Consider the following 25872-nt stretch of genomic DNA (forward strand, 5'->3'; position numbering starts at 1 on the left):
CGATAGTAGTCTGCAGCCCTGCCTATGCGTCAACCATGAACGGATAGATTAGGTTCTTTTGTCGCGAATGATACTTACACTAGGCGCTTTGAACCTATTGAAACAGATGGCGAATGAAAATATTGGATTTCCTGCCCCTGAATAACAGGCTGCGATTGGACGATGAGAATGAATGAGTGATGGCCCGACATTTTTTTTTTTTTTTTTGAACAAGTGACATCAAAGTAGAGCCCCACTACTAAAAAAATTCAGAACAGCGACTTTACTTTTCCGTCATTAGGGGCCCCACTTCTCCGAAACTAAACGCACGCTGGTTGGCGAAAAACTTATAGGCTATTTATCAGTTATCATCATCATTTTTTTTTTCTCACTTTTTTCTTTTTGGTTTGCACTTCCAAAAGCATCAAACGCAAATACCAAAGAGTCAGGCTTTTTCCTGTTCCGTAGCTATATCTTGTTACATTAAATAGGCGTCACTTTTTTATCATTAAAAAAGGTAACTCGTCACAACCAACCGTCCCGTGTTGGTTGATAACTGTGAACCATTTCGTTTTTTTGTCATGTTGACATGTCACCATCTCTCTAACTTTTGTTTTCATATAAAAGGTTGATACCGCAGTTCTTTCCTGTTCCCCTTTCTTTACTTATACTATCAACCCCCCGATTTTTTTTATATATATTTCCTTTGGACTTTCTTTTTTGCACTACGGTTTGCATAAAAAGAGGGGAAAAACATAAACACAAACGAAAAAATATTAAAAAAACAAAACAAATGAAAGATTTGAGTAAGTGCTTTAAAAATAACCGGTACATGGTATGAATAGAAAACAAGACGCTCATTCAGCGTATATTATATAGATTCTTCAACTATCCATTCGAGTCATGGAGTCAGGGAAGAGACAACACATCATCCCTCAATGCACTTTTCTCGGTATGTCCTTTTCATCGCCATCAAGTGAAAAAGGCACCCTTTTTTTTCACTGCAAATTTGCTCATCGTCCGTTAGCATGGATCCCTCCAGCGAAGATGAACTGGATAATGATATGCCTGCGGCCGATGCTTTGTTGCGTTTCAGAGACTCGGACGAACCCTCCGAATACACAACAGAGGAACGTCGTCAATCAAGAGAAGTGATCAAATTACCGCAAGAATCACTTCACAGTTTCCAGTTCTCGGCCACCAAAACGAATCGAATGGATCTTTTGGATTCATTTAAATGCACGGCGGGACGACCTCGGGAGTTTGTAAAGTATCCTATATTCACGAAACGAAGGATGTCCGGCGACCCTTTGCGGCAGTGTTCATCGCATGTCAGCTTGGAGGAGTACGCACGTGTTAAATCAAAGAGTGTGGTACACAGTCCTGTCACTTCGTTGGGCATATTGGAAGGTCAACGGCTACGCAGACGATCAATTCCTGCCACAATATTTCAAATCGCCGAAGACGATGTAGAGCATGACGAAGAAGACCAAGGAGAAGAGCAAGAGCAATGTCAAGGTGAAAAAGATGACCCTCCGTCACATACATTGGACCCTCCGGACGGATCATTGTTTAAAGCACCTCCAGAATCGGTCGAGGGATTACCTTCGGCAGGTTCTTCATCCTTGTCACTCAATTTATCAGATACCTCCTCCACTCGTCCTTCCACGGTAGAAAGCCACGTCAACGAAATGGAGCACCATGATTTAAAGGATTCTATGGATGACCATCGCATGCCTCCTTCCGCCATCTTTCCCCATCCTACGTTACACAACCCATCGCGATTTCTGCCTCAGAACCAGGCCATATTAACAACGTATGATGACTGGCACATTATTCTGTCCAACAATATTGCCGCATTTGTGCTAGTCGGCGACGCTGGTTGTGATAAAAGCCTAGTCGGTAAATCCGTCCTGGACTTCATTGATCCTTCATTCCGTACTCGATTCCAGGATATGGTTCATAAACGAAGACAGGAGTTGAATTACCTGAATGAGGATAGTCTTGCAGGTGGTATGGTTCTTGTTTGCGGTAATGTGGTAAGTATTAAAAAAAAAAGCCGGATGACTCAAAAAATGAACTCATATCCAAACAAATGAAAAAAGAAAATCAGCCATATTCACTCATTGCACGTATGATCAATTTTTTTTTGTTAGCTTCCCATTGTCAAACAAGACGGATCCAAATCGGCGGCTTCCCTATGGTTAAAGGAAAAACGCAATGATGCAGGCAAATCGGTGTACATCTGGGTGTTTGAAGAAGTCTTTGAAAGTTTGGTTCATGTTACCATCGATACGGACGTAAGTTGGATATAGAATGAGGGACAGGGAAAAGAACCCTTCAAAAAAAAACCTTAAAATGATCTGATCACGTGTGCTGACATCTTGCTCTTTATTTTATTTCTGCTCTTCTTTTTTATCATTCGATCTCCTTCCCTTTTCGTCCCTCTCCCCCACTTTTTTTCTGTCTCTCCATCTCTTATTTTACCTCGTCCCTCCTCCGTCCCCCCCCCCCAAAAAACTTTTTTTTCTTACACCATATTTTTTGTGTGCTATTTCTGGATTTGTTTTTCACAGGGCATCATTCGATATGTTGACGAAGGTGTTCAAGAAGTGTATGATTATACACCAAGCGAATTGGTCGGTCAATCGATTCAAGTTCTGATTCCGTCCTTTGATTTGGAGCAACCGTTGCGGGATTGGCAAGAAAATCAGTATTTCGGTGGTCGGACCAAAAGAGGAGCGAATTTTCCCATCATTGCTAAGATGCACATGATGTCCACATCAAAAACAGACAGTGGTGCAGCAGCGATCTCCAGTTTACGTTCTGCCATCCGCATTACATCCATACCAATGATCGCTGGGCTCGTGACCGTACGACAAAATGGTATAATTGTTGGGTGCAATAATGTGTTTGTGCAATACATGTTTGGTTTTTCACAAGAAGAATTAATTACCGGGCAACTTCACATCGCTACGTTGATGCCCCAATTTCCTACCCTCCTTCGCAATTTGCAACGCGACGATTTACTGCAGCATGGCTTTATCATCAACAGCGCTATTTGCCGTAAACTTATTGCCGACACCCACATCGACGACAGTCGTCTGTCTTACCTTGCGCCTTCGTCTTCGCCATCGGCTCCCCATACTACTTCCACCCAGACCACCGCACGGGAACCACGCTTAACTCATGCGCCCAATGGTCAGGCTTTGCCTGTCATTTTAGCTATCCATCGTGACGGCACCCCTTTTGAAGTCCAGTTACAGCTACGCTTGGTGGATGGGTCCGATGATGCCCTTGCTCTGTGGATTACTTTCAACCGCGATGCCACCTTTGCTCGCTTTGGTCACACTGCTTACGCACGACCTTCCCTGGAATTAAAACAACACAACGGACTTGGTTTCCCGACGATTCGACGAGACGATATCAAAGAATACTCAACCGCTTTACCTACGTTTGCGGCTGTGAATGAGGAACCGACCCCTTCGCCTCCTCCACGTTTTGCCAAAATGGACCCCTTCGCATCAGAAACAGTCGCCCCGTCGTATGATCCATCCTTGTCATCACTGTCCTCGTCATTATCGTCATCTTCGCTATCATCCCCATCGCCCTCGGCTCCATCCACCCCACAAGCGATGCGTGTGATCACAAACAATGTTTACCGAGCAAATAGGGAACCTCTTTTTTCACCCGTATCACCAACCGCATCCAATCATGTTACTGCATTCCCTACCTATTCTGCGCAAACCCAGACGGCAAGCATTGATGATTATCACATCCTCGATGACCTTGGTGAAGGTGCTTACGGTTTGGTTAAACTTGCCGTTCGAAAAAACGATCCTGAAAAGGTAAAAAAGAAAAGGACCCTCTTTCCGATCGCACTTACTAAAGTGGAAATCATTGTTTTTTCTTTATTTCTTATCTGGATCTCTGCATCAGAAAAAGGTCGTGATCAAGTACGTTATCAAATCTCGCATTTTAGTGGATTGTTGGACAAGAGACCGAAAGCTCGGTACAATTCCGGCTGAGATTCACATTCTGCATACTTTGCGAAAGATTCCGCATCCGCATTGTGCTGCCATGAGTAAGTCCTCGTCATCCTTTTTTGATCATCGTATTCTCATATGTTTTCCATGCGTTCCCCTCCTCCCACTCACGCTCAATTTTTTCTTTTCTTTTCTGTGTTTAGTTGATTATTTCGAAGACGATGATCATTATTATATTATTATGCCGTTGCATGGAGATGGAATGGATTTGTTCGATTACATTGAATTGAAACCGCACATGGCAGAATTCGAAATCAAATCTATTTTCCGGCAAGTGGCGGACGCTGTGCGACATCTGCATGACCACAGCATTGTGCATCGCGATATCAAGGACGAAAATGTGATTCTCGACGGAGCCGGCGCTGTTCGGTTGATTGATTTCGGTAGTGCTGCTTACATGAAAGCAGGCCGTCGCTTTGATACCTTCTTTGGAACCTTGGAATTTTCATCGCCTGAAGTGCTTCGTGGACACACTTACGAAGGTCCACCGCAAGACGTATGGGCTCTCGGCATCCTCCTTTATACCTTGATTTGCCGTGAAAATCCATTCTATGATGTGGATGAAATTATGGGAGGCGAGCTACGGTGGCCAACATTTGAAGTGTCGAAAGGTAACGTTAACGCATTACAAAACGTCCATCGATCGAACCATAGCTCATAGTCACAAAAATAGATGCGCAAGGTCTTATTCGACAAATGCTCAACCGCACGGTAGAAGAACGTCCTGATATTCATGCGGTGCTGGCTCATCCATGGTTAAGTTAAATGCATCCTCTATAAATTGCCCACAAAAGAAAAAGAGTGGCCCGTTCCTTCCAAAAAAGTAATTCCCTTGATTTCATTAATTCCATTTGTTTCTTATTTGTACTTTTTTTTTTCTTTCTATTCCCTTTTTGTTATATATGATTCCTTTTGTTTATTTATTGTTCCTCATCACTTACTCTTGTACATTTATCAGCCATCAATATACGAGATTCCTTATGAAAGTTCATGTGCAGCCTGTGTATTTCATCAATCAACTAACTAATCAAAGGCCTATCCGTTGACTCCAATCGGAAAGCTTAACCATTCACCGTGTAAATCGTATTGTATTGATCTATGGCTGGTTTGTTCTCATGATTCTATTCTACAAATGCAAGGAAGAAGAAGAAGAAGAAGAAGACGAAAAAGATACAGCGGTTTGTTCTAAAAACCTTGACCGAGACCGGTCTTATCGGTCAATGTCTTCATGGTACCTTCTTGACAGAGTTCCGGATGAACATAGAATAACATCTTGGGTTTGGTCTTGTCGCCGCCGATTTTGCCGGCAGCCGCTGCAGCATCAGTGACCATCAAACTTGTGAAAATACGGGATGACGGCCCCAAGGCTTCCACAGGCACTTGTGTCGCATGATCTTTAGCCAAAAATGAAAGGGTATGAATAGTGACTTTGGTGGGATCGTTCACATGTTCAGCATCGGTAGTGATCTTGGTGACATAAGGCGACATAACCCATTGAATCAATCCCGTCGAAGCAGCACTCGTAACCACAGCTAAAAATAAAATCATATACCAAGATCAGAACGACGGGTGATTTCAGTTTTTCCACTGACAGTAATGATTTACCTGCACCAACAAGAGCCGCCTTGGCCACAAAAGGAACAGGAACGTCAATGGCAAAGACAAATGGAGAAATACCGCAACCAAGTCCAAGCGATGTAATGGAGAAGAGTTTCAAACGACGAGCCACCTTGGCCAACGGGCCATCATAGATCACCACAGGTTCATTGTTCGTCTGAGTGGTCAAGGTACGAAGACCAGTGGTTTTTCGGAAGCTAACAAAACCAGATCGCTGGCTCACAAGCAAAGATCGTCGACAAAAAAGGGCCGCAGTGGGATTCATATTATGAGAAGGGAAACAAGGAACGCTGTGGTTTCCCTTTCACCGAGACCGTCTGACTTTGTATCCTGTCGTGGAGAACCAGGGAAATCCATACTCAGTTGGCCGCTCAAACAAAAAACAGCAAGGGAGAACACATCACATTATCCAACCAAAGAATGTCTCGGAAGAAGCAACTGGTTATTTCCACATCATTTAGGGTAATATGGCTGTTTTACGATATTGTTATTTACTACAGAATAAAACAAGTGGCATGAACGACTCGACTCGTATCTAAGCCACGAACCGGTAATGAGGTTCACACCTCACCGACCAGCATTAGAAAAGAGCTCGTAGCGGAGATGGAATAGCCCACCTTACTTGAAGTTGCTTTATTTGCCAACAATGTTTGCTAATTGTAAGTTGACATTGACTCGATGCTTGGGTATTGACAAGACCAGGAAGCACTGAATGATTATGCGTATGCTTTATCAGTGAAAATTCCTCCGGGTATTCGTGTGTTCAACAAAATTGCGGATTTCCGCTCATGGCGCCGACAATTGCTTCTTGATCGACAGACCTTGGGTTATGTTCCTACCATGGGAGCTCTTCACCAAGGTCATTTGGCTCTTGGTGAGTTTATTGCTTAGTGGCTTTTTTTTCGAGTCATACTGAGGCCTAACCTTTTTTTTTTCTTCTTTGGGCATGCATTACAGTGACGGCTGCTAAACAACAATGTGACCACGTGGCTTTAACTATCTTTGTGAACCCTGCACAATTTGCACCGAACGAAGATTTGGCTTCTTACCCTCGAACCTTGCAGTCGGATCTTGACCAGCTGGCGGCTTTGGGTCCTCATGTTGCTTCGGCGGTTCTGGTGCCGCAAGTCCAAGAAATGTATCCTACAGGAATCGAGTTGGACGTCAGCAAGCAAAAAGGCGCCTTTGTCGAAGTCAAGGGATTATCGCACCAGCTAGAAGGGATTACACGACCCCATTTTTTCAGAGGCGTCGCTACTGTTGTCACCAAGTTTCTCAATATCGTAAGTACCGTGTTATTCAACATCACATCACCGAAACTATCTTTTCATACGATTTTCATGTGTCATAGGTCCAACCGGAGCATGTCTATTTTGGTCAAAAAGATAGTAAGTAAAACCAACCTAACAATTGGTTGCCACCCTGTCTCACAGTTTGGAAATGACGATCTACAGTCCAACAGTGTTTCGTGATCCGCCGTATGTTGCAGGACCTTCACGTCCCAGTGCAAATGCACATTTGTCCTACTATTCGTGAAGAGGACGGTCTTGCCATGTCATCCCGTAACACGTATCTCAGCCCGACGCAAAGAACTCACGCTTTGTGCTTGTCCAAAGCACTTCAAACCATGGAGAAAATGTACCGTGACGGTGTCCGACATGCGCCTACCCTTATTTCGGCAGCAAAAGACGTCATTGAAACGACGCAACGACAAGTTGAAACACTTGGTCAAGATTGGCAAGTGAAATTGGACTACGTAAATGTCAATTCGCCCCATGATCTGTCCGAGATTCGTGATGAAATCACTGACGGAGCCATCATGAGTTTGGCCGTTTTTGTTGGCAAAACTCGCCTCATTGACAATATCGTGGTCGATGTCAGTTTAGATTCATAGATTCGCAAATCATACACCGCATAAACAATTTCTTCATTCAATAGCCATGTCGTTCAACATGCATGACATATAAAAAAGAAAAAAAAGGATTGAACCGGCACCTTGTATCAATAATAATAATGACGAATATAAATTATAAAATTTTCACAGATCAAGATGGCGAGATGGGAACGACTTCAGCGGATATTCTCGTGACACTCTAACAATATAACAACAGGAAAAAGATACCGAAAGTGGAAAAATGGAAGTAATGAGGGGAGAGAGGGAAAAAAAAAAAGATAGATAGAAGAACCAGCTTTTTGTGATCGGTGATGTTATTTAACGCAGTTAACCACGAATGAAAATGCCGCGCTCCAAGAGACCACCGAAACGAACACCTCTGGAAGTCTTGTCGACATGGTCCAGTCCAAGTGCATCTTCGTCACCAAATTTACTTTGACGTAAATCAAAGTCGTCTAATATTGCGACAAAAACAATATGAGATCTCGTAATCATTTTTATGAACGAAAAAAGCCCAACGTACCTTTTTCGATGGGTATCACTTCAGGATCCAACGCGTTCACATTCTTTAACAGGGAAAACTTGACTTTGGCCCACTCTTTATCGCTCATGCCACACCGCTTTTGTAAGCGTTTCTTGGTTTCAATAAACGGCTCATTCTACGTATATTTTTACAATGTCAATCCCAATGGGTTGACTTTCAGTCTTCTTTTGTAAAAACTAACCTTTTTCACAATAAATCGGAATGGAATGCCATGGAACCGTGCGGGATCTTTGTTGTAGTGGACAACTTGAATCAAACGATCGTTGTCAATATCCATGTCCAACTCATCCTGGGTGAGTCTCTATTGAAAAGATTTAAATTTGAATATCTATACGGGATAAGCCAACTGTATCATCATACTCACCTCAGCATACAGAGTCGCCCGTTTGTCTCCCAACTGATCGATACCCTGGTCGCTTGTGAATTCCTTGGAAATTTTTCCATCAATGGCTTCATAGAACCGGACGCGGTCGGCTTGAGTGTTGTTCGATTTGCATTTGGCTTCGGTGGCCGTCGCAAGATCGCATACAATGCCTGATTTCGGGACAAGGACAGTAATGGTCGATTCATCACGAAGCGTAGGACCATAAACCGTCAATTTCATGGACCGCTTTGTTTCCAAATCGGCAATACTGATGTCCATCACCTCATAATAAAGAACAGGAGGCGGTATAGACTCGAGCGAAACAGCATGAGCATATTCGGATGCACTGGGCATAGAAGGTATCAGCTCTTCCAGCGTCGCTCGTGGTTGGTACGACAAAGCCTCCTTTGGTTGGCCCGTCACCGAGTGCGCTGTAGAAAACCGCAACTTTCCAGCATCCACATTCAGAATCTTGGCCAAATTTTCAGCCGTCCTGATGTAAGTGGTACGTCGGCTCAACACCATCTTTTCCTCTCGAGCATTTTTATCGAATCGAGGTTTGAATAAAACCATCACTCGATTGTATAGGGCGTTAAAGTACTCGGGAACCGTCGCATAACGACCTTCCTCGCGCAATCGCTTGGCCCTAACACACAATAGCGCACCACTAGTTAGTTGCAGGTTCATTAAGAAGATCAGAACAACGAACAAGACTTACTCCTCTTCCGACAGTGCCATTTGGAAGCAAAGAATGTCTCCATGTTGGATATCGGCTGCCGAAAATGTCTGTTTGGTTTTCAGTAAATCGACTCGGGAAGGACGAATTTCCTGCCATCGTACAGAACGTCAACATGAGTATCACAAACGAGTCGATATGGAGCAGCAGTACGATCTTATTAGCTGCACATTACCTCGTACAGCGAGATGGGCGTGGATTTTTCGAGACCCGCCTTTTCAACCAATTGGGGAATAATATCTCCAATCTTGTCATTGTCTTTGACATAGAGCTTGCCAAGTCCACTAGTTGGGGGAAGGTTAATAACAGTTCAAGGCGTATTCCGTAATGTTCATACCGCATCTTTTGCTCTTTGACTTCAAAGTATTTGAGAAATACAATGGAATACCCTGGCTTGACATGGTTGGATAATTTGAAATCCGAGATCTCCAGGTACAGTTTGGCAAATCCCCCCAGATGATTGTACCCATTCATTGCTTCTCGCAACTTGTCGAATGCTGTCATGAAGGCAAGAACAACCAACCATTAATATGCATACAACGCCAACAGTACTCAAGTTTGGTTTGCCATACACATTCTTTCTTCCGTCGGTGTCAATGGTCGATCGACGCGTGCGGTTTCGTTGCTTCGATACGCAATCGTCCACAGTCTAAACTTTTCCGGATTGATCTTGTAGTGCTCAATGATCTTTTGTTTGAACACTACGATTTTTTCCGTACGAGGGACCTTGAAAATATCGACTTCGGGCGAAGTCTCTAGACGACGATCGTCGAACATGGCAATGTCGAATTCTTGCCGATTCGCAAATGTGGCGTCAGTAACCACCTAGGTAATGACGCAAGATCCATCAATGTCTGACGGAGAGAAATAGTCAGGGCCTAAAAATATATCCTACCGCTACTTTGGCATAAAGGTGCATTTCTTCTCGATCCTTTTTACGTCGTTCAACGGCGGCTCGTTCCTCGTTTAGTCTTTCCTCTATCCAAACCCATGTATTGTCAGCCAATATCGTCTAGACGTCTTACTTACAGTGTACATACTTAGATGAAGAGGAATGTCGTCTTCCAACACGGGCCCCAGAATTTCATCCACCTTGCTTTTTCGGATATAGACTAACATGTATGCATTGGTGAACTTTCTCATCATTCGGAAGCTACTCGTTTTCATGGCTGGATTGAGGAAAGGTGGTGCGCCATTCATGGCTCCTGGGGTTCGATGAGGCTCATCGCCATAATTTTCTTCAAACACCTCTTTTTCGGTCACCTTGGTCACACGATCATCATCAAACCGTAACCACGCCGCATCTTTTGCAGGTTTGATCAACGTAAAGTAATGGCCACCATGCACATCACCGCTGTGTACGAGCACACTACGTCAACAAATGAAACACATACGATCAGTTACATATGCCTCCAGTTGATCATTGCCACAATATCCTTCGTACCCATGCAACACATAAGTGTTTGGACCATCTTCCTTTGCGTTGGAGGAAGCAAATTCATCAAGGTTAATTTCGTTGGGGAATTCGTGACGATCATTGATCTAAAAATAACGTAATGCTAAGCAAGCTTTGACTAGAATGACACTGATGCTCATACGTACCTTGATCATTGTATCCTTCATAAAGTCGTATTCGAAACGCTTCAGCTGCAAGTGCAAGACTGGAGGAAAGGATTCGAAAATCACACCCTTTTGCGCATCTTGCAAACCATACCCTTCAGCCATGTACTTATTCTCTCCTTCCAGCGTTTCGACTGTCACATAATCCTTGAAAGAATCGTAAAGACTCTTGCATCCTCTCACATTGAGCTGGATATCTAAATAATGAAGCCTATTATCAATACCAGTCTGACTGCGATTCACTTGACATAATTACCGTAATAATCCTCAGTACGGGATGATTCATAATCCACATTGATGCATTTTATATAGCTCTTCATCTTGCCAAGAAACAATTTCGAAATGGCGCCGTCGGCTGGTGTGCCCTGAATGAAATCAAGCATGAAAAGCTGTTTTGACCATGCCTTCTTTTTTTGGCATTTTGTTACCTTCATTTTCAGTTCCAAATTGTCTTGCAAAACACGATTAAACTCCTGTACATCATGCTGCATAAAGGCTTCCAATGAATCCCAGCCAAATGACTTTGTCAGTTCGGTCGTATCTATAAAAAAAGAACCCAAGACATCCGTTTAATTACAACGCGTTGTGCCATCGGAAAATCCTGCTACTTACCAACCGGTAATTTGGATGACTGAAGATTATAAAAGCAACGTTGCAGTGCTAAGGCTACACTTTTGGTTGGTTCATCTTTCTCGGTGGGGATTTGGTACACTGCTTTTCGGAACTGGTTGGTACAGTACAGCGATTGCAGTAGCGAGTTCATGTAGCACGTTGCACCCTGATTTTTGATACCGACATACCCTGTTTCTTTCCTTGAATCATAGCTACATGAATGTGTTTAGGTCAGACGTCAGTTCACACATCACGATGCTTCCGGATCTTTCTTACTTTACAAAATTGTGCCACAGCACCCCGGTATCATCTTTTACAATGCGGATGAAGAAAGATATATCCATCTGATTGTTGATAAGGAAAGGACCTTTGCCGTTGACTCCCTGAGTAAGATTCTTGATCTCATAGAACCGTGTAAAACCCCAATCCACGTCAGTAGCGGAAAAGCGATGATTCGCAGCTATCATACCATGTGTGAGTAAGGATACAAATCGTTCACCACCCAAGGTTTGGACTGTTCGAAGGTACTGAAAGACAATTGGGTTTAACATATCAACATACCATTAGTGAAAAAGACAGTAGGATCGTTGGGATCAGATATGGCAAGCATAAATTGAGCGCAAACGTGCCAGTCTTCTGGGAGTTTTTGAGCATCGCTGTCTGCGACTTCGAGGTATAGCGATATGGCATTGTTCTGATTGTTGCCCTTTGGAAATAACAGTATACGCCTGATGCATGAATTAATAAAAAATACTTATTGTAAACGAATGACTGTTCGGTCCCCAATACAGTCATCTCGTTCCAATCTCTATCAACTCTGTCCCTTTTTTTTTTTTTTACCGACACCATTTTTTCTGCCTCACTTTTGTTGTTTGCATGTGTATGTAGTAGGTTTTTTGGTTTATAAAATGTATACTTTATACTTACCAAGGGAAGTTACCGGCCATGGAGACGGGACTGTGGCATCGTGGTTCAAGCGCTTTCCAGTCAGTGATATGCCAGTGGAATGCGTGAGTCACCTCGGTTTCTAAATCGTCCGTTTCAGGTAACATATGTTGGAAAACGTCATCGTCTGTGCAAGTATTAAAAAGACGAAGAAAGGAAAAACAGTAGTTTTTTCAGTAATTATTCATTGACAAAATGGCAGTTCCACGTCATGCACTCACGGTCTCGTATACTGTGCTTGACATCGCGACGCGTTCTCGATGGTGTGGTGTCTGACTCTAATGGACGAACGACGTTTTCTGTGGCATTATCACCATCCATCTCGGAAGTGAGATCGCTAAAGTAGGCCTCTGCCATTTCGTCTTCATTAGGGACAGCAGCGGCATAGGGCGGTGTATTACCCTGGGGCGGTTTCGTCATATTATTATAGAAAGTATACTTTCAGTACAGGGGAAAAGAAGAAAAGAGGTGGAGAATAAAAGAGTAAAATTAAGCAAAAGAGTTTAGGTACGAAAAAAAAAAATAGGCTAAACCCTAAGTGGTCGTAACTTATTGAGCTTCCTCAAAAAGGGCTTCTTGGACTGCTCAGAAAAAGAAAGGTGGAGAAAAAAAATCGCTTGCCTGTTTTGTGGGATGACTCCCGTGAAACCTTGGCTTTGAAATGCCGCGTCGCCGTAGAATTCTTGAGGCCAGTTGCATGATTTACCCAAAAACAAAAAAGCCAAAAAATAATGTAAAGTATTCAAAAACTTTTTGCTTCATCCAAAAACCTAGTGAAACTGTAAGGTTTCTATCTGCAAATTGTGAAAGGATGGTTACAAAAAGTTAAAAATAAAAATAAAAAAGAGAGAGAAGATCTCTTTGGATATTTAACCGCTTTATTTGTTTACATGGCTTTATATGACAAAAGAAAAAAAAATGACGAAGAGAGGGATCATTTACAGTGACATGATGCGTGGTAAGGTGCGTAATTTTAGGGATTTTTTTGGCATTTTCTGTGATCCATCGATTTGGATGAGTAAAGTTGCATAGGCAAGGAAAAGAATGCACATGGAGAAAAAGAAGACATAACATTGAGAGGACTAGGTAATCGGTGAGCGATATGTCCAAATTGAGATAGAAATGAAGCATGTGCAAACAGAGTTAAAAGTCTACGGTTCTTGTGACACATTGCAAAAGACATCACAGTGCATAGCTGTCCATCATTTCTGCCTAAAAAGAGATTTCGCCAATAACCATAAGGAGTCAGAATCAAAAGGACGCTAACAATGTGTTATTAAGCAGTCTCAATAGGGGAGTCCAGGATAACGAGTGAGGTTATTTCGCCTTTGGTGAAATAAAAGCGCTCATCCGCATAAGGGCTTGGCACAAGGTTCCCCAAAATGCTCATAAACGACGCATTTACTATTGGTTTTTTTTCCTCCTCCCTCTATCGACCATCATGTCCATGGCTACCGCTCTTCAGCAGCAGCATCATTTTCACGGTCATTGGTGCAAAAAAGGCCTCGCTTTCTTCCACCGAAAAAAGCAAAGGTCCAATTACTATTTACCTACCGTCATGGCAGCAGCCACCGAAAAATACGTCAGGCACCGTCCATCCTCCGTCCACGATCCATATCCTCATTCGCATTCACGCCAAATGCTCACTTCTGAAGACCTGACCGCCAGTCAGTTCGCTATTCTGACTGGTATCAAGATCAAAAAGATTGGCAAATACCAGGACCCATCTTTTTATCTGGAAAATGAGGACGATTCCTCCGACGATGACGGTGACGACGACGAGGAGTTGAACGACGATCACCTTTCATTACCCATGACTATCCGTTCAGAACGCAACTATGCCTCTTCCTCCTCTCTTTCGTCTCACACTATGCCTCATAAACCGCGTATCTGGGATTCCAATTTCTGGCACTCTCCTCACGGTTCGACAGTCACTACTCCTCTGCATTCGCGGTGTTCATCATCCACCATGACCACGTCCTCTTCCATGCCGCTCTCATCATCACACACCATGAAAAGTCGTTCGCCAAATGTAATTCAAAAAGGCCGATTTCAAATTATGATTGGTCAGATCGACCATCATCCATCGCACCCTATCACTACACCAGAGAAAAACGTTGTCGAATGGAAGCGAAAGCGATCTCTCACTCATTGATTTTGCTATTCTTTTGACGTTTTCGATTCTATTTGACGCAATGGCAATCTCCTCCTATATCAAAACAATCTCCACTCTTTTCTTTTGTATTATGTTTTTTCTTCCCTCTTGCCGTCATGTATTGTATTATAATATCTAAGTGTTGGCCATTCACATTTTCTATACCCTTGTTGCTCCCTCAAGACCTAGTTTCTTTATTGCTTCTACTTGTATGAATGTGTTGATCAGTTCCTTTCTTATCCCCGTCCTCTCGTATGTTCAATTTCTGTTGTAACTTATTTTTTTTATTCCCTATGTGCAGGCGCTTTACGTAATATTCTATGTATGTATGGATTTCACTGTCTTTTTTTTTTGAACTACTTGACGCAATTCGCTTTTTATACACTCTTTATGTTCATTTGAGAATATGAAATGTCGGTGAATAATATGATATACTGTCTAACAATATCGCTTATATCGCGGTACGCGTCATTTCCTTGATTGAGTCGTCGACAACATTTCAGCAAAATTAGTCGTATCATGCCAGAGTAATTTATCCCAGGGGAAAATCTTTACTCAAATTGGGAAAAATGAATTTTTTTTCCAAGGCAATTTTCAGGACGCAAATGCCTCATTTGTTGAGAGACATTGTGGCACTGATCGCCCAGATGATACGATGCCTCGATTTTTGGTGACATTGTAAACACAGTATACCGGCTCACTAAGGTTCATGGTCCCGTTACGACGATAACTCGTAAGATATGTCGTATAGAGTACGCTGTAAATGAAAATCAGGGTTTTCCACGCTAGATTTCCGGGTGCATGTGAAACCGTAATCCTGGGAAAAAAAAACAAAAAAGGAACATATCATAGGGCGATCATTGAAGCAAATGACTCGATCATGATTTCGTTATATGCAACTATGTCATCATTAGGGCGGTAAAAAACTTTTTTTTTCAGTACTATGATATGTCCGACTTCCATCGCCGTACCATTAAACCAGATACCGTCCGTCACGCGTTATGATCCCTTGAAAGAAACAACCGACAAGAAACTATGCAACATCGAAACATAACCAAAATCTTTGTTTGCTGACAAGGTAAAATAGACGCAAAAATTTTGAGTTGTGTTCTTTTGGATCAGATACCGCCTCTTTTGATCACACTATCTTAAAGCACACCGATCATGAGTCGTTGCATTGTTATGATATCACAAACCTTGTATCTACTCTTTACTCTTACAGTACAGATGGGGTAGCTGAATGGGGTAACCGGAGGGAATGCCAGAAAGAAGCATGGGAATGAATATAGTCTATTGATGTTCTTTACTTAAAAAAAAACAATAAGGTTTCCATGTGAATAATAGGTCTTTCCTGACTCGATCATTGCCTTGACCCCGCTTTTGAATTGATCCCATGCAATTAGAGAAAGTGCGATTCACTATTAATTCCATTGAGGTGTGGTTATCAGTGTCTATGAAATCTTGAGCATCTACGCTTGCATGGCCAAAGTAATGTTACATAGTGTACAACATTGCCTAAAACTACCACTCACTATGGCAACGGGGACATCAACGCCAGCCGAAACAGACATTGGATTGCAACTGTATAGCATTGACTGACGGTTAAAAAAGGCAGGTAATATTTTTCCTTTCATTCGCGTTTTACAGATAATGGACATTAAGACACTTTGTTCTAAATGTATCCAAGTCCAGAAAAAAGGTAGCCTAGAATATCTACCTGTTCTCTTGATGGACTGTAACGAGCTTCGACTATGGTACTGCACAGTAATGATGTATAGCTTGTTGCAAGGCCGGTAAAGGTCCAACACGGGTAAACGATTTCAAATGAACCCAATAAAAATGCATAGTTTTAATGAAGCTTTCTAGCTGTGCAAAATGTTTAAACATGTCTCTTTAAAAGATCGCCAGGAAAATCTAATAAAAATCAAGGATGATATCAAAAAATATTTAAAAAAGTGCGGATGAAGTAATGGGTTTGTCGCCTGAAGTGGCCTTGCCATCTTTGCCAATGACCGTGACATTCTACAAGGAAGAAAGAAAGACGGGATTAATAAACTGAATTGGCAGATCAAGTTTTTTTCTTTCTGATCCAAGTGAAAACCTACCTTTTGACCCAGCAATTCCTTGACAGCTTTTGTCTTGGCTTGCTTGTGACCCAAACCAGGGTTTAATTTTTCGATCATCTTCATTTGCTGTTCCTTCATTGCCTTGTCCTTTCGCTTCAACTTCTTCTTTAATTGTCTCGCGCGTTTACGTTCGCTCTGGTCCATTTCACTGGTGCTCTTCACCTCGCCTCGTTTCTTATCGTAGACTTCTTCAGGAGCAAGCAATGTAGCATCTGATACATTGACCGGTGTAACATCTTCCATACTGATAGCAGCCGCATTGCTGACAATCGAAATTTCCGGTTTCGCGGCTTTAGGTGTGTAATGGAAGTTGCTGAGGGCATCGAGTTTTTCACATAAAGAGTTGAACATGGATATAATGGATTCATGTTCCGCCCGTAATGCCTCGTCCTTTTCATGAGTTTTATCACCCGTTACTTGCTTCACATACTCGTCTTCGTACAGTTCGGCCAGCGATTTCTTGGACTTTTCATCGTCCAGACTGACTCGTTTGGAAGGAAGCCATGGTCGTAATGTGGGATCCGATTTGCGTTCGACATCATCAAACATGTTATCGGCAATACGCTTCTTGATCATGTCTTCTAAAGCGGAGGTGGTCTCCTCTGTAATGACCGGGACCGGCTTCACTGATTGATCAAACTCCAAATCTTCTTCCAACAAGCTGTTAACCGGTCGCTTCTTTGCCGAGGTTTCACCAATCATTGTCCAATGGCGTTGACCAATATTTTCCTCTTCAAACTGTTCGATTTGAGCCTGAATACGTTCCAATCGTCGCTGATGTGCCGACTTTGATTCTTCGTCTTCGCTTCCCTCTTCATCATCCGCAGCAAACAGATTGCGTACACGGTCTTCTCCTTCCGATTCTTCGTCATCTTCGGCATCCTCCTCTTCGTTTTCTGAGCCAAACGCATCCTCTTCGTCTTCTTTGAATGAAACACTTTTTGTCCTTGCCTGCGATGGTTTCTTTGCTTTTGTGGGTGCGACAAAGAAGTCTTTAAAAGTGATATCTAAAAACGTGAACAGATCCTCTATTAGAACGGTGGTACTCATGATAGAAACATGCGTTAACTGTCGTACCTGCTACGTCCGCCATATCTTCTTCATCTGCCTCTTCATCTTCATCCAAGTCAGCCTCGAAATCAATTTCTTCATCATCTTCCTCATCTTCTCGATCCGACATCATGTCTAATCGTTCTTGTTCTTCGGTCCACTTGTTGAATTCTTCCAGGTTGAAAAACTCATCATCCACTTCAGATTGTTTCACAGGACTAACATTATTCAATAATAATACATCAGCACTCCCACCTCTTTTTAACGCAGCTCGATTTCAAGCCATGCTTCAGTTTTTTACCTGCTCGATGTTTCTTCTTCTTCATCCAAGTCGGCCTCTTCGTCGTCCTCTTCATCTTTTTGTTCAATATCTTCCTCATTCTCGTCATCTTGCTCCATTTCATTAGCTGAATCCAATGCCATTTCTTCGTCTTCGTCGTCATGGTATTCTGCACTGGAATCAAACATGGTTTCGTCATTATCGTCGTCTAGCAACATGGAATGATCGGATGTCATTTCAGGTTCGCTTTCTTCGAGATTATCTGTCGATGTAACTGGGACTTTGGACTGCCGACTTTGTCTTTGAAAATCACTTAGAATGGTGTTGGCATAATCTAAGAAGGGTTCATTTTGTGTTGCAATTTCCTCCCAGATTTGATCGTTATCGAAGCCTTCTGTCAAAAGTTCTGGAAATGGCGCAAACTCCATTGGTTCGTGTGATTTGGCTATTATACAATCATGTTTCCAGAGTTTAAGATCATGGCAAGCTTTTAGATCTAAAGAATATCCATTCAACTTTACCTGTGTCATAAAAGTGCTTTGCGATCCCGAGAGCTTGATGAGCAATCTTTTCATCAGCTACGAAAAATATTTGCGGCTTCTCCACAACATTGTTGATAAATGTCTCGATGGGAGAACGCTGCTTCGCTGATTTAGCAACCATCAGATATAGAGAGCAGGACCGGGCAGGAAGACTTTTTTTTCCTTCTTCGATTACACTTTTTTTTTTTTTTTGTTCTTGCAACATTTTTGGGAGACTGGGACAACTAATTTTCAAAGTCACAGGAAACGCTCATTGATATAAAAAGTGGAAGCCCACGGTGGTGGAAACATTAAACAATGTTGCCAGATGATGAGAATTAGCCAAAGCTGAACCAACAAAAAGATTCACTCGTGGGTGTTGGGGAGTTTTGGTGTGTGTAGCATGATGAAGGAAAAAGTAGAAGCGCATTCTGTGTCTTTCCATCTTCCGATCTATTGCCATACAGCCACGCCCTAATCTCACTACAAAATTTTTTTTTTTTTTTTCATGTTGCAACCACATACGCTGAGAAGGAAACCATAAAAAGTTGTATTTTTCTGATGGCATACAAAGTTTATTGAACGTACATTAAAGGACAAAAGGATGGGATTAGTGTTTATATCAAATTGTCCATGGGTGGGGTTGTTCATCCATTACATGCGGAGTTGCAGTGTCGAAAATATAAAAAAATATAGTGAAATACAATACCCAATAATGACGAAAATGGAAAAAGTGGAAAAAGAAAAATGATTTCGAAACAATCAAGCAAAGAAAGCAAGTTTTTAAATATAAATGATATGTGCTATTTACAAAATTGTGGATTTGCTATGAAAATATAATGCTGGAAGAGAAGAAAGAGAAGAAATAGAAGAAATAAAGAAAAAAAGCAGCAGTAAAAAAAAGCAAAAGAGAATATCCCCCGAAAGTTACAGTGTGTTATGTATCAGTTGTGACGCTGGAGGGCGAACTGCAAGGCAGAGGGTTGGGTACGGATGACGAAGACGACAAGGAAGGATTGGGCGAAGATGATGTTTGTGGTGCATGTCGAAATACATTGTCGGTGATGGGAAGGTCGTGGGAAGGAGAGTCAAAGAGCGAGATGTTTTGTTGAATGAAATTCAGTAAATGTTTCCGTACATCGATGGCTAAGCGCCACTCTTCGTGCACTTCAGATCGAAAGGAATCAATTCTCTCTTTCCGTACACAAGGATTGGTTCCCATCTTTTCTAGTACCATTAACAAGATCTTGCAGAGCCTTGAGAATTTTCGAAATGTGTCGTTGAGGTAATCATTAATGTGTTGTATGTAGGCAGCGTTGCCTAGTCGCGCATCTGGTTTCCGAGGTACATTAGGGTCGAGACACGGATTGAGGCAAAGGGAAGGACAGACAGAGGCACTGAATGCTTGCAATTCTTTGACGATATTCTTTGCTTGATGAAGACAACGTGTGAATTCGATAAATGCACGGTCGGTGTTGTGAAGAGTGGACGACTCTAGTGGATTGGTACGAGGTATGGTACGGTGTTTCCGTGGTGATGACATTCCGTCCTACATAGATTGGGACGCTTTTACGGAACGAGGGTCAGTGACAAGAAAAGTAGTTCTCGACGGTTTCCTTTCTTTTTTTATTATTTTTCGTTGATTTTTTGGGATGCGAAAAAAAGGACAATCCCCAATTTTCACGCTTTCGTCAGTTGCGGGGAAATAAAAAGAAGTTTACAGAAGTTTTACGATTTGTTCGATTTTGTTTGAATGGCTTTCACGGAGTTCAGCCACACAATTCGAGATTTTGAGAATGGGAATTTTTTTCTTCCTCATCTTCATCTTCCGCACAGGAGGAAATCGCCGAATCGTGACTATTGGTACCATGCGAAGATAGACTATCGCTGCGTTGAGATTTACTCGGCCAACCTATCACCGTCATTCTTTTCAACGCTCGTGTCCAGCCCCCGCTGTTGGTCGCTTGACCGCTGTTACTTCTTGCATGGTCCCCCGAGGAACTACTAGCCGAAAACGACCTTGGCGTCATCCACGTCGAAATCGTACTACGTCTTGGACGTGAAACAGTGGTGCGAAGAGTTGGGTTGACGGTCTGACTGGTCACTGGTTTCTCACTCGATTCGTCAATATTCAAAACATCGACCAGTTGATTGTTTTCCAATATCTTTAGCAAGATCTTGTTCATATACAGCGTCAATGCTTTGTTGGATTCTTGCAAATTCTTGATTTCTTCACTCAGTTCTAATATCCCATTTGATGTTAGTATGGTTTTTTTTTTTCTTATCTAACGCTATCGCAAGCGGACCATTTTCCTTGTCCGACCCCTCTTTTTTTCTTTATATTAATTCCAACTGCGACCCTTTGTAATGTGATTCATCCTTTTACTCCCTTTTTTTCCCTTGGCAACTTACTCTGGACATGGCCTGAACTGTGAGCGACATCATCTTCACCTTCGGTGCTGTCGGGTGTCACTTTTTCCAGCTCGGCGGCTAAGGAAGTGCTGTCATCTGATCTCTAAACAAGTCAGCAAAAAGTTGGGTCAGTTTTTTCAAACACTACTTCATTTGATTTCCCCTTCTTTGCCCTTCTTCACGTCAGATGGTTCTTTTGTTTTTGTTTTCTTTCCTTCAGGGTAGATAATGTAAAAAGAAAACAAAACGATAAAAACATTAAGCTTGAAGCTGATTGGAGGGATCTCAAAATAAAAAAGGAAAGGTAAAAAATAAATGGTAAAACCCACAGAAACCCCATCCCAGCCGAATCGGAAACAAGTAAAAAAAAAAAAAAAAAAAGAAGAAAAGGAAATGCAATTACTTTAAAGAGTTCACCGGCCATGGTTTTTTCATGCAGTAGTAATTGATACCCTTCATTGTCTTCCATCAGTGAAGCGTTGACTATTTTTATATCATGCAGCTCTTGTGTCAATGCTTCGATCTGCGAAGCCTGCGCTTCCATCGTCATCGCCGTCTCGTGTCCAACTACTTTTTGTTGCTGTAACTCCGCCTTGAGATCGCTGAGTAATTGTTCTTGAATGCGGATTTTGGCATCGCGAGCAGCCAAGCTGTCAAACCGTTGAGTACACCGGTCATCCCAGCCTACCCATTCGATAACAAACATCAAAAATGAGTATAACTGCCCATCTCAAAGTAGGCAACACGCAGCTGGGCCGCAGCTGATTCTTTTTTCTATTTTGTCCTTCTGTTCTTTTCCCCCTTTCGGTTTTTCCCCTTTTTTTTGACATCATCTCATTTCAATGTCCGCCTCAGCTTTTTACCTGAAGATGAGGGCGCGGATGTGCTGGTCCCTGTCCAGGTGACATTGGATGCTGTTGCACTGCGCGTTCGTCGTGGATTGGTGTGCTGTTGGACCCACTGTTTGATTTCCGAACGGAGGTCGGATTCTTGCTGTTGCCACAGCAACCGATCGCTTTCATAGTTTTGCAACTAGGGAAAAATCACAGGGATTAAGGACACAAACAAGAGATGAGACGATCATTCACTCCTTAGGAAACAAAACACTAAATCCGAAAAGTAACCAGGCAAAAAAAAAAAAAAAAGTGTCATGACTGTTTACCTCTCTTTCCAGGCGTTTTTCAATTTCCTTATTACGCCGTGTTAATTTTTGAATCTCTTTGTTGGCGGTAGATAACTCTTGGTCTTGAGCGTATATACGAGATTCTGACCGTTCTTGAGCTTGTCGGTAGGTATGTATTTCTTGTTTCATCATGATCAATTTCTATCACATTGACAGAATTTCAGGTTAGATTGCTTTGTGTTTTTTGTTTCCTGACGTCTGATTGGTCACAGTATGCATAAGAATAAACCATACTTTTCGTAAGAAATCCGTCTCTTGGCACAGCGAACGATATTGTTCTTTGTTATCCTCCAACTGTGCGCGATGCTCTTCCTGCAAAATAAAGAGACATGATATATGAATAAGATGTCCCACCATGGCAATAAGAGACAAAAAAAGTAGGAAACGACTAAAAAGCAGTAAGCGCATTAAAATGCGTTGGGATACTTGCATAGATTATCTGATGCAGTAACTGAGGCATTCTTATCTCCAATGCTCGAAGAACGTCATTGGTATCTATGAAGAGACTGTTGCTCGATGGACGTCTAGAGGTATTTATCGTCAGGGAAGTCATAATAAAGTGTTGAACGATTTGGTAAATGATATGGGACAATCAGTGACAACTGTCAATGTAAACGAACAATTCAAATACAAACAAAGAAAGTATATATAGCAATTCAAAGAAGGAAAAAAAAAAAAAAAGAAAACAGAATAAGAACAGAGATGCGATACAAATATATAACAATATATAAAAGAAATAAATATCAGAGCCAAAGGAATAACAGAAGAGGAGAGAAACAGACGTGAAAATACAAGAAGGGAAAAAAAAAAGGAAAAAGAAAGGAAGAGCACAGGCACTAAAAAAACTCAAAACCATTCGGCTTTTTGTTCTCTTGGATGCAGTGCATTGCAGAACTGATAAAGCCAATCTTGTCACCTCCAAAAAAGATATGGTAAGAACAGGCTTGCCTCTGCTTCTTTGAGTGCCAATACTCCCTTTCTGGGCTGGCCAATGAGAAGCTTGGCATCGGAATCACTGGCGACCTCGTGCCAACAGCATAAAAAACCACGTTTCGATTTACCTCACACGTTCATCACGGAGAAAGCAGCGAGATAAGAACAAGAGAACGGCCGAACAGGCTGATCATTCCCTTCTTATGCAGACATCACCTGTTATTCTAAGTCTACGGAAGAGGGAATTTTTATTGTTACATCATTTGCTCCTCTGATGTCCCATTTTTTAAAGTCTATTTGGTTCAAAACCATTTTTGCTTTTTTCGTCATTGCTATTATTATTGCTGTCCCATTTTTTGCATTTTTTGTCCAACAGAGTTATTGACTTCAAAAAACTTGGCCACGCAATTATCAATACATGACGATTCAGGAGCCGTAAGGTCGTTGTCGACGTATTCGCGAGAGATGCACTTTTGATTACACGAATCCACAATACTAGTCATTACGATTAATCTTTTTTGTATCATGGTATGCATCAAGATGCGGCCCATGGATATTTACCGATTGAAAAGATCCGTCACCATCTCAAGCTCTTGCTCTGCCATGGCAATATTTTGCGGATTGACGGCTTGCTGATTCCTTCCACCAAAGTAAGACATGGTTACGGTCAAGATCTTTTCGTCAGTGACGCTCCTGTCTCTTTTTTTTTTTAGCCGCTTATTTTCCCCTGGCACCCGCACCACCTCAGATGCCCGCACTCTCTCTAGACTATTTTTTTTTTTTTTTGGCGGACCATGTCATCATCAGCCAAATGAGATATGGATTCTGATTGGATGGCCAGCATATGAAAATGAGAAGCAATCAAAAAAAAAATTGCGGGAAGCGAATTCTGGCGCTCAAAAATCACCAAGGACACGGTTGATTGCGCAGGTTGTGTGCGTTCAGATCCTCGAAAAAAAAAATAGTTCGAGTAGCCTATCTTTCTTAATTCCTTTACTTTGCTGCTATGGTTCCCTGGAATTTGAGTCCCTAAATGTGAGTCTCTCCGTACAAAGTGTGACCTTGATATCGATCTTTAAGCAAGGGAACAGAGCACTAATCGCTGTTCCGCGATCTCTTATGGGTGTTGGGCTTTTCCTTTTTTCTCTTTTTGTATCAAATACGGTGTTCTAGCCAACGGCTCGATAATTATGCGAGATTTTTCTTAGGCGAAAAGAAAAAAAAAAGATTGAGACACTATGTATATGGGTTCAATGGTTCTTTTTTTGGGGGAAGGGGGTTTTCGATTCACAATCGATTATAAAAATAATAGAATAAGATTAGATATTACAGTTTTTGTGCATACACATAATGGAGATTCATAAAGGCTTTTTCCCGTTCCAGTTCAACGTCGAGAGTGTCAAGTGCACTATCCAGCTCTTGATTCGTTCGTATTGCATCATCTTCTTCTTCCCAGTATTCGATGATATCGTGTAGATCATCCCTGAACATCACTCCAAGTCGACCGCCCCAAACACCGAGAGGCAAAGATATGTAATGGGTACTGTATCCGTCGCCCCGAATACGTGGTTGCCCTAGTAGCTCATTAAAGAAAAAGTCTTGAAGATGGGTTGCCACTTGAGGATCGATGGATCGCGATTTCATTTTCCTGACCACTATGCACACAGAGAAAAAAGTACGCATCAGCACGCTATTCGACAAAACCACATATACCTTTGAGGAAAATATACCTTTGCCGTTCAAACTGTGGGTCATGGGCCCAAGCGCAGGGTTGCCGTAGATATGCATATCCAATTCGACCATTTCTACATAGCCACCGGGTTTGCATACGCGCCAACATTCTTTGATGAGCTTTTCATAATAAGCAGGCTTGTTATAGAAACCCAGAAAGCGACCGTAAACAAAATCAAACTGTTGATCGGACAAGGTTTTCAAGCCTTTTAGAAGCGAAGCGTATCGTACGTAGGAAAAGTTGCGCGGCGTTCGTTTTCCCTGGATCGGAGCAGGACCCGTGTCATCAATACCGAGGACGGACCATTCCGGGTACATCAATGCCATATCCACGCACCAACTGCCATCACCGCAACTAACAGATGCACATCAGTCAGCAAATGTTTACATGCACGTGATGCTTCCGTGCGCAAAAAGGTCCATCATCCATGACAAATAAGATGACAAAAATCAATTGGCTTACCCTATTTGAAGAACATGCTTTTCCTTTGTTGCGCCACTCACAGGACTTTTGAATAAACTGCAAAAAAGAAGAAAAAAACCAGATTTGTGTGAGAGACAGAGCCGCCAAAGTGATCCATAAATCATGGTAAAAGGAAAAAAGACTAAAAAAAGCACAGATGCTCCCAGTTTAATATCCAACCAGTGGCAAACTTACCCATCGAGTGCTAAGCGGACCAATTCATGGCGTATGGGGAGAGGCCGATAGGCATCTTCATCGGAGCACGGTAAAGGTTCAGGGTCGGTTTGGGCTGTTTCGGCAGGGGTTAAACCATAAGGGTCGCAAGGTTGATATATGTATGGGTTGGTGAGTGAGCGATGCTTTGTTGTCCGTCGTTTGTTGGTATAATGGGGATCAGCTGTCATGGCGATTTCCTCAGGGGCGGTATGGTGGTAGACCTTGTTCAGGTAACTGCTGTGGCGTCTTCGTTCTTTGTCAAGGGCACAGTCGTCATGGGTGGCATGACTGTCGATGACACCTCCAGGGGATAATGGTGGAGATTCGGTTACTTGTTGCTCTGTGGAGCTAGTTGGTTTGATAGTTATGCTACTGTCGCTGCTGCTACTGCTGACGACAGTATCTTTACTGCCATGGCGTTGTTGTCGAGTACGGTGATGACCTA

At 42.3% G+C, this 25872-nt stretch overlaps 10 protein-coding genes across 10 annotated transcripts; 3 read left to right on the forward strand and 7 right to left on the reverse strand.

The window, feature by feature from the left end:
• Positions 1 to 1712: 1712 nt before the first annotated feature.
• BYT42DRAFT_492654 (kinase-like domain-containing protein) lies at positions 1713 to 4686 on the forward strand (the record flags this gene model as incomplete). Its single annotated transcript, XM_051564164.1, has 6 exons — positions 1713 to 2018; positions 2136 to 2240; positions 2556 to 3378; positions 3613 to 3827; positions 3919 to 4063; positions 4169 to 4686. 6 exons carry the CDS (start codon positions 1713 to 1715, stop codon positions 4684 to 4686), a joined length of 2112 nt encoding a protein of 703 aa, XP_051425305.1.
• A 533-nt stretch (positions 4687 to 5219) lies between these two features.
• BYT42DRAFT_484701 (uncharacterized protein) lies at positions 5220 to 5799 on the reverse strand (the record flags this gene model as incomplete). The annotated part of the gene is made up of 2 exons (XM_051563737.1): positions 5220 to 5557; positions 5631 to 5799. Coding segments are annotated over 2 exons (507 nt in total), but the record flags the coding sequence as incomplete, so codon positions are not given.
• Positions 5800 to 6288: 489 nt separating this feature from the next.
• Positions 6289 to 7536, forward strand: BYT42DRAFT_544495 (pantoate/beta-alanine ligase; the record flags this gene model as incomplete). The annotated part of the gene is made up of 5 exons (XM_051565762.1): positions 6289 to 6301; positions 6340 to 6516; positions 6600 to 6925; positions 6994 to 7030; positions 7097 to 7536. The coding sequence occupies 5 exons, from the start codon at positions 6289 to 6291 to the stop codon at positions 7534 to 7536; spliced, it is 993 nt and encodes a 330-aa protein (XP_051425307.1).
• Positions 7537 to 7863: 327 nt separating this feature from the next.
• Positions 7864 to 12464, reverse strand: BYT42DRAFT_493907 (uncharacterized protein; the record flags this gene model as incomplete). Its single annotated transcript, XM_051564258.1, has 18 exons — positions 7864 to 7991; positions 8060 to 8195; positions 8262 to 8381; positions 8445 to 9090; positions 9163 to 9272; positions 9356 to 9464; positions 9518 to 9677; positions 9753 to 10005; positions 10076 to 10158; positions 10221 to 10549; positions 10625 to 10722; positions 10783 to 10997; positions 11057 to 11165; positions 11229 to 11341; positions 11413 to 11624; positions 11689 to 11872; positions 11974 to 12140; positions 12340 to 12464. The coding sequence occupies 18 exons, from the start codon at positions 12462 to 12464 to the stop codon at positions 7864 to 7866; spliced, it is 3297 nt and encodes a 1098-aa protein (XP_051425308.1).
• A 1294-nt stretch (positions 12465 to 13758) lies between these two features.
• Positions 13759 to 14932, forward strand: BYT42DRAFT_563116 (uncharacterized protein). The gene has a single exon (XM_051567553.1). The coding sequence runs from the start codon at positions 13799 to 13801 to the stop codon at positions 14510 to 14512; it is 714 nt and encodes a 237-aa protein (XP_051425309.1). The 5' UTR covers positions 13759 to 13798; the 3' UTR covers positions 14513 to 14932.
• Positions 14933 to 16337: 1405 nt separating this feature from the next.
• On the reverse strand, positions 16338 to 18719 carry BYT42DRAFT_563117 (U3 small nucleolar ribonucleoprotein complex, subunit Mpp10). The gene is made up of 5 exons (XM_051567554.1): positions 18490 to 18719; positions 17990 to 18413; positions 17716 to 17906; positions 16618 to 17645; positions 16338 to 16534 (listed from the first exon to the last, which is right to left on the reverse strand). The coding sequence occupies exons 1-5, from the start codon at positions 18713 to 18715 to the stop codon at positions 16460 to 16462; spliced, it is 1944 nt and encodes a 647-aa protein (XP_051425310.1). The 5' UTR covers positions 18716 to 18719; the 3' UTR covers positions 16338 to 16459.
• Positions 18720 to 19426: 707 nt separating this feature from the next.
• Positions 19427 to 20032, reverse strand: BYT42DRAFT_612309 (uncharacterized protein; the record flags this gene model as incomplete). The annotated part of the gene is made up of 1 exon (XM_051571613.1): positions 19427 to 20032. The coding sequence occupies one exon, from the start codon at positions 20030 to 20032 to the stop codon at positions 19427 to 19429; it is 606 nt and encodes a 201-aa protein (XP_051425311.1).
• A 60-nt stretch (positions 20033 to 20092) lies between these two features.
• Positions 20093 to 22860, reverse strand: BYT42DRAFT_563124 (uncharacterized protein). The gene is made up of 7 exons (XM_051567555.1): positions 22515 to 22860; positions 22319 to 22396; positions 22064 to 22225; positions 21765 to 21933; positions 21305 to 21585; positions 20902 to 21004; positions 20093 to 20731 (listed from the first exon to the last, which is right to left on the reverse strand). Exons 1-7 carry the CDS (start codon positions 22635 to 22637, stop codon positions 20259 to 20261), a joined length of 1389 nt encoding a protein of 462 aa, XP_051425312.1. The 5' UTR covers positions 22638 to 22860; the 3' UTR covers positions 20093 to 20258.
• A 495-nt stretch (positions 22861 to 23355) lies between these two features.
• BYT42DRAFT_612311 (Tim10/DDP family zinc finger-domain-containing protein) lies at positions 23356 to 23676 on the reverse strand (the record flags this gene model as incomplete). Its single annotated transcript, XM_051571614.1, has 2 exons — positions 23356 to 23512; positions 23579 to 23676. The coding sequence occupies 2 exons, from the start codon at positions 23674 to 23676 to the stop codon at positions 23356 to 23358; spliced, it is 255 nt and encodes an 84-aa protein (XP_051425313.1).
• A 590-nt stretch (positions 23677 to 24266) lies between these two features.
• Positions 24267 to 25451, reverse strand: BYT42DRAFT_268434 (uncharacterized protein). The gene is made up of 2 exons (XM_051562788.1): positions 25212 to 25451; positions 24267 to 25103 (listed from the first exon to the last, which is right to left on the reverse strand). The coding sequence occupies exons 1-2, from the start codon at positions 25334 to 25336 to the stop codon at positions 24344 to 24346; spliced, it is 885 nt and encodes a 294-aa protein (XP_051425314.1). The 5' UTR covers positions 25337 to 25451; the 3' UTR covers positions 24267 to 24343.
• Positions 25452 to 25872: the final 421 nt, after the last annotated feature.

This window comes from Radiomyces spectabilis, assembly GCF_025331425.1.
Source record: "Radiomyces spectabilis strain NRRL 2753 chromosome Unknown BYT42scaffold_4, whole genome shotgun sequence".
NCBI lineage: Eukaryota > Fungi > Mucoromycota > Mucoromycetes > Mucorales > Radiomycetaceae > Radiomyces > Radiomyces spectabilis.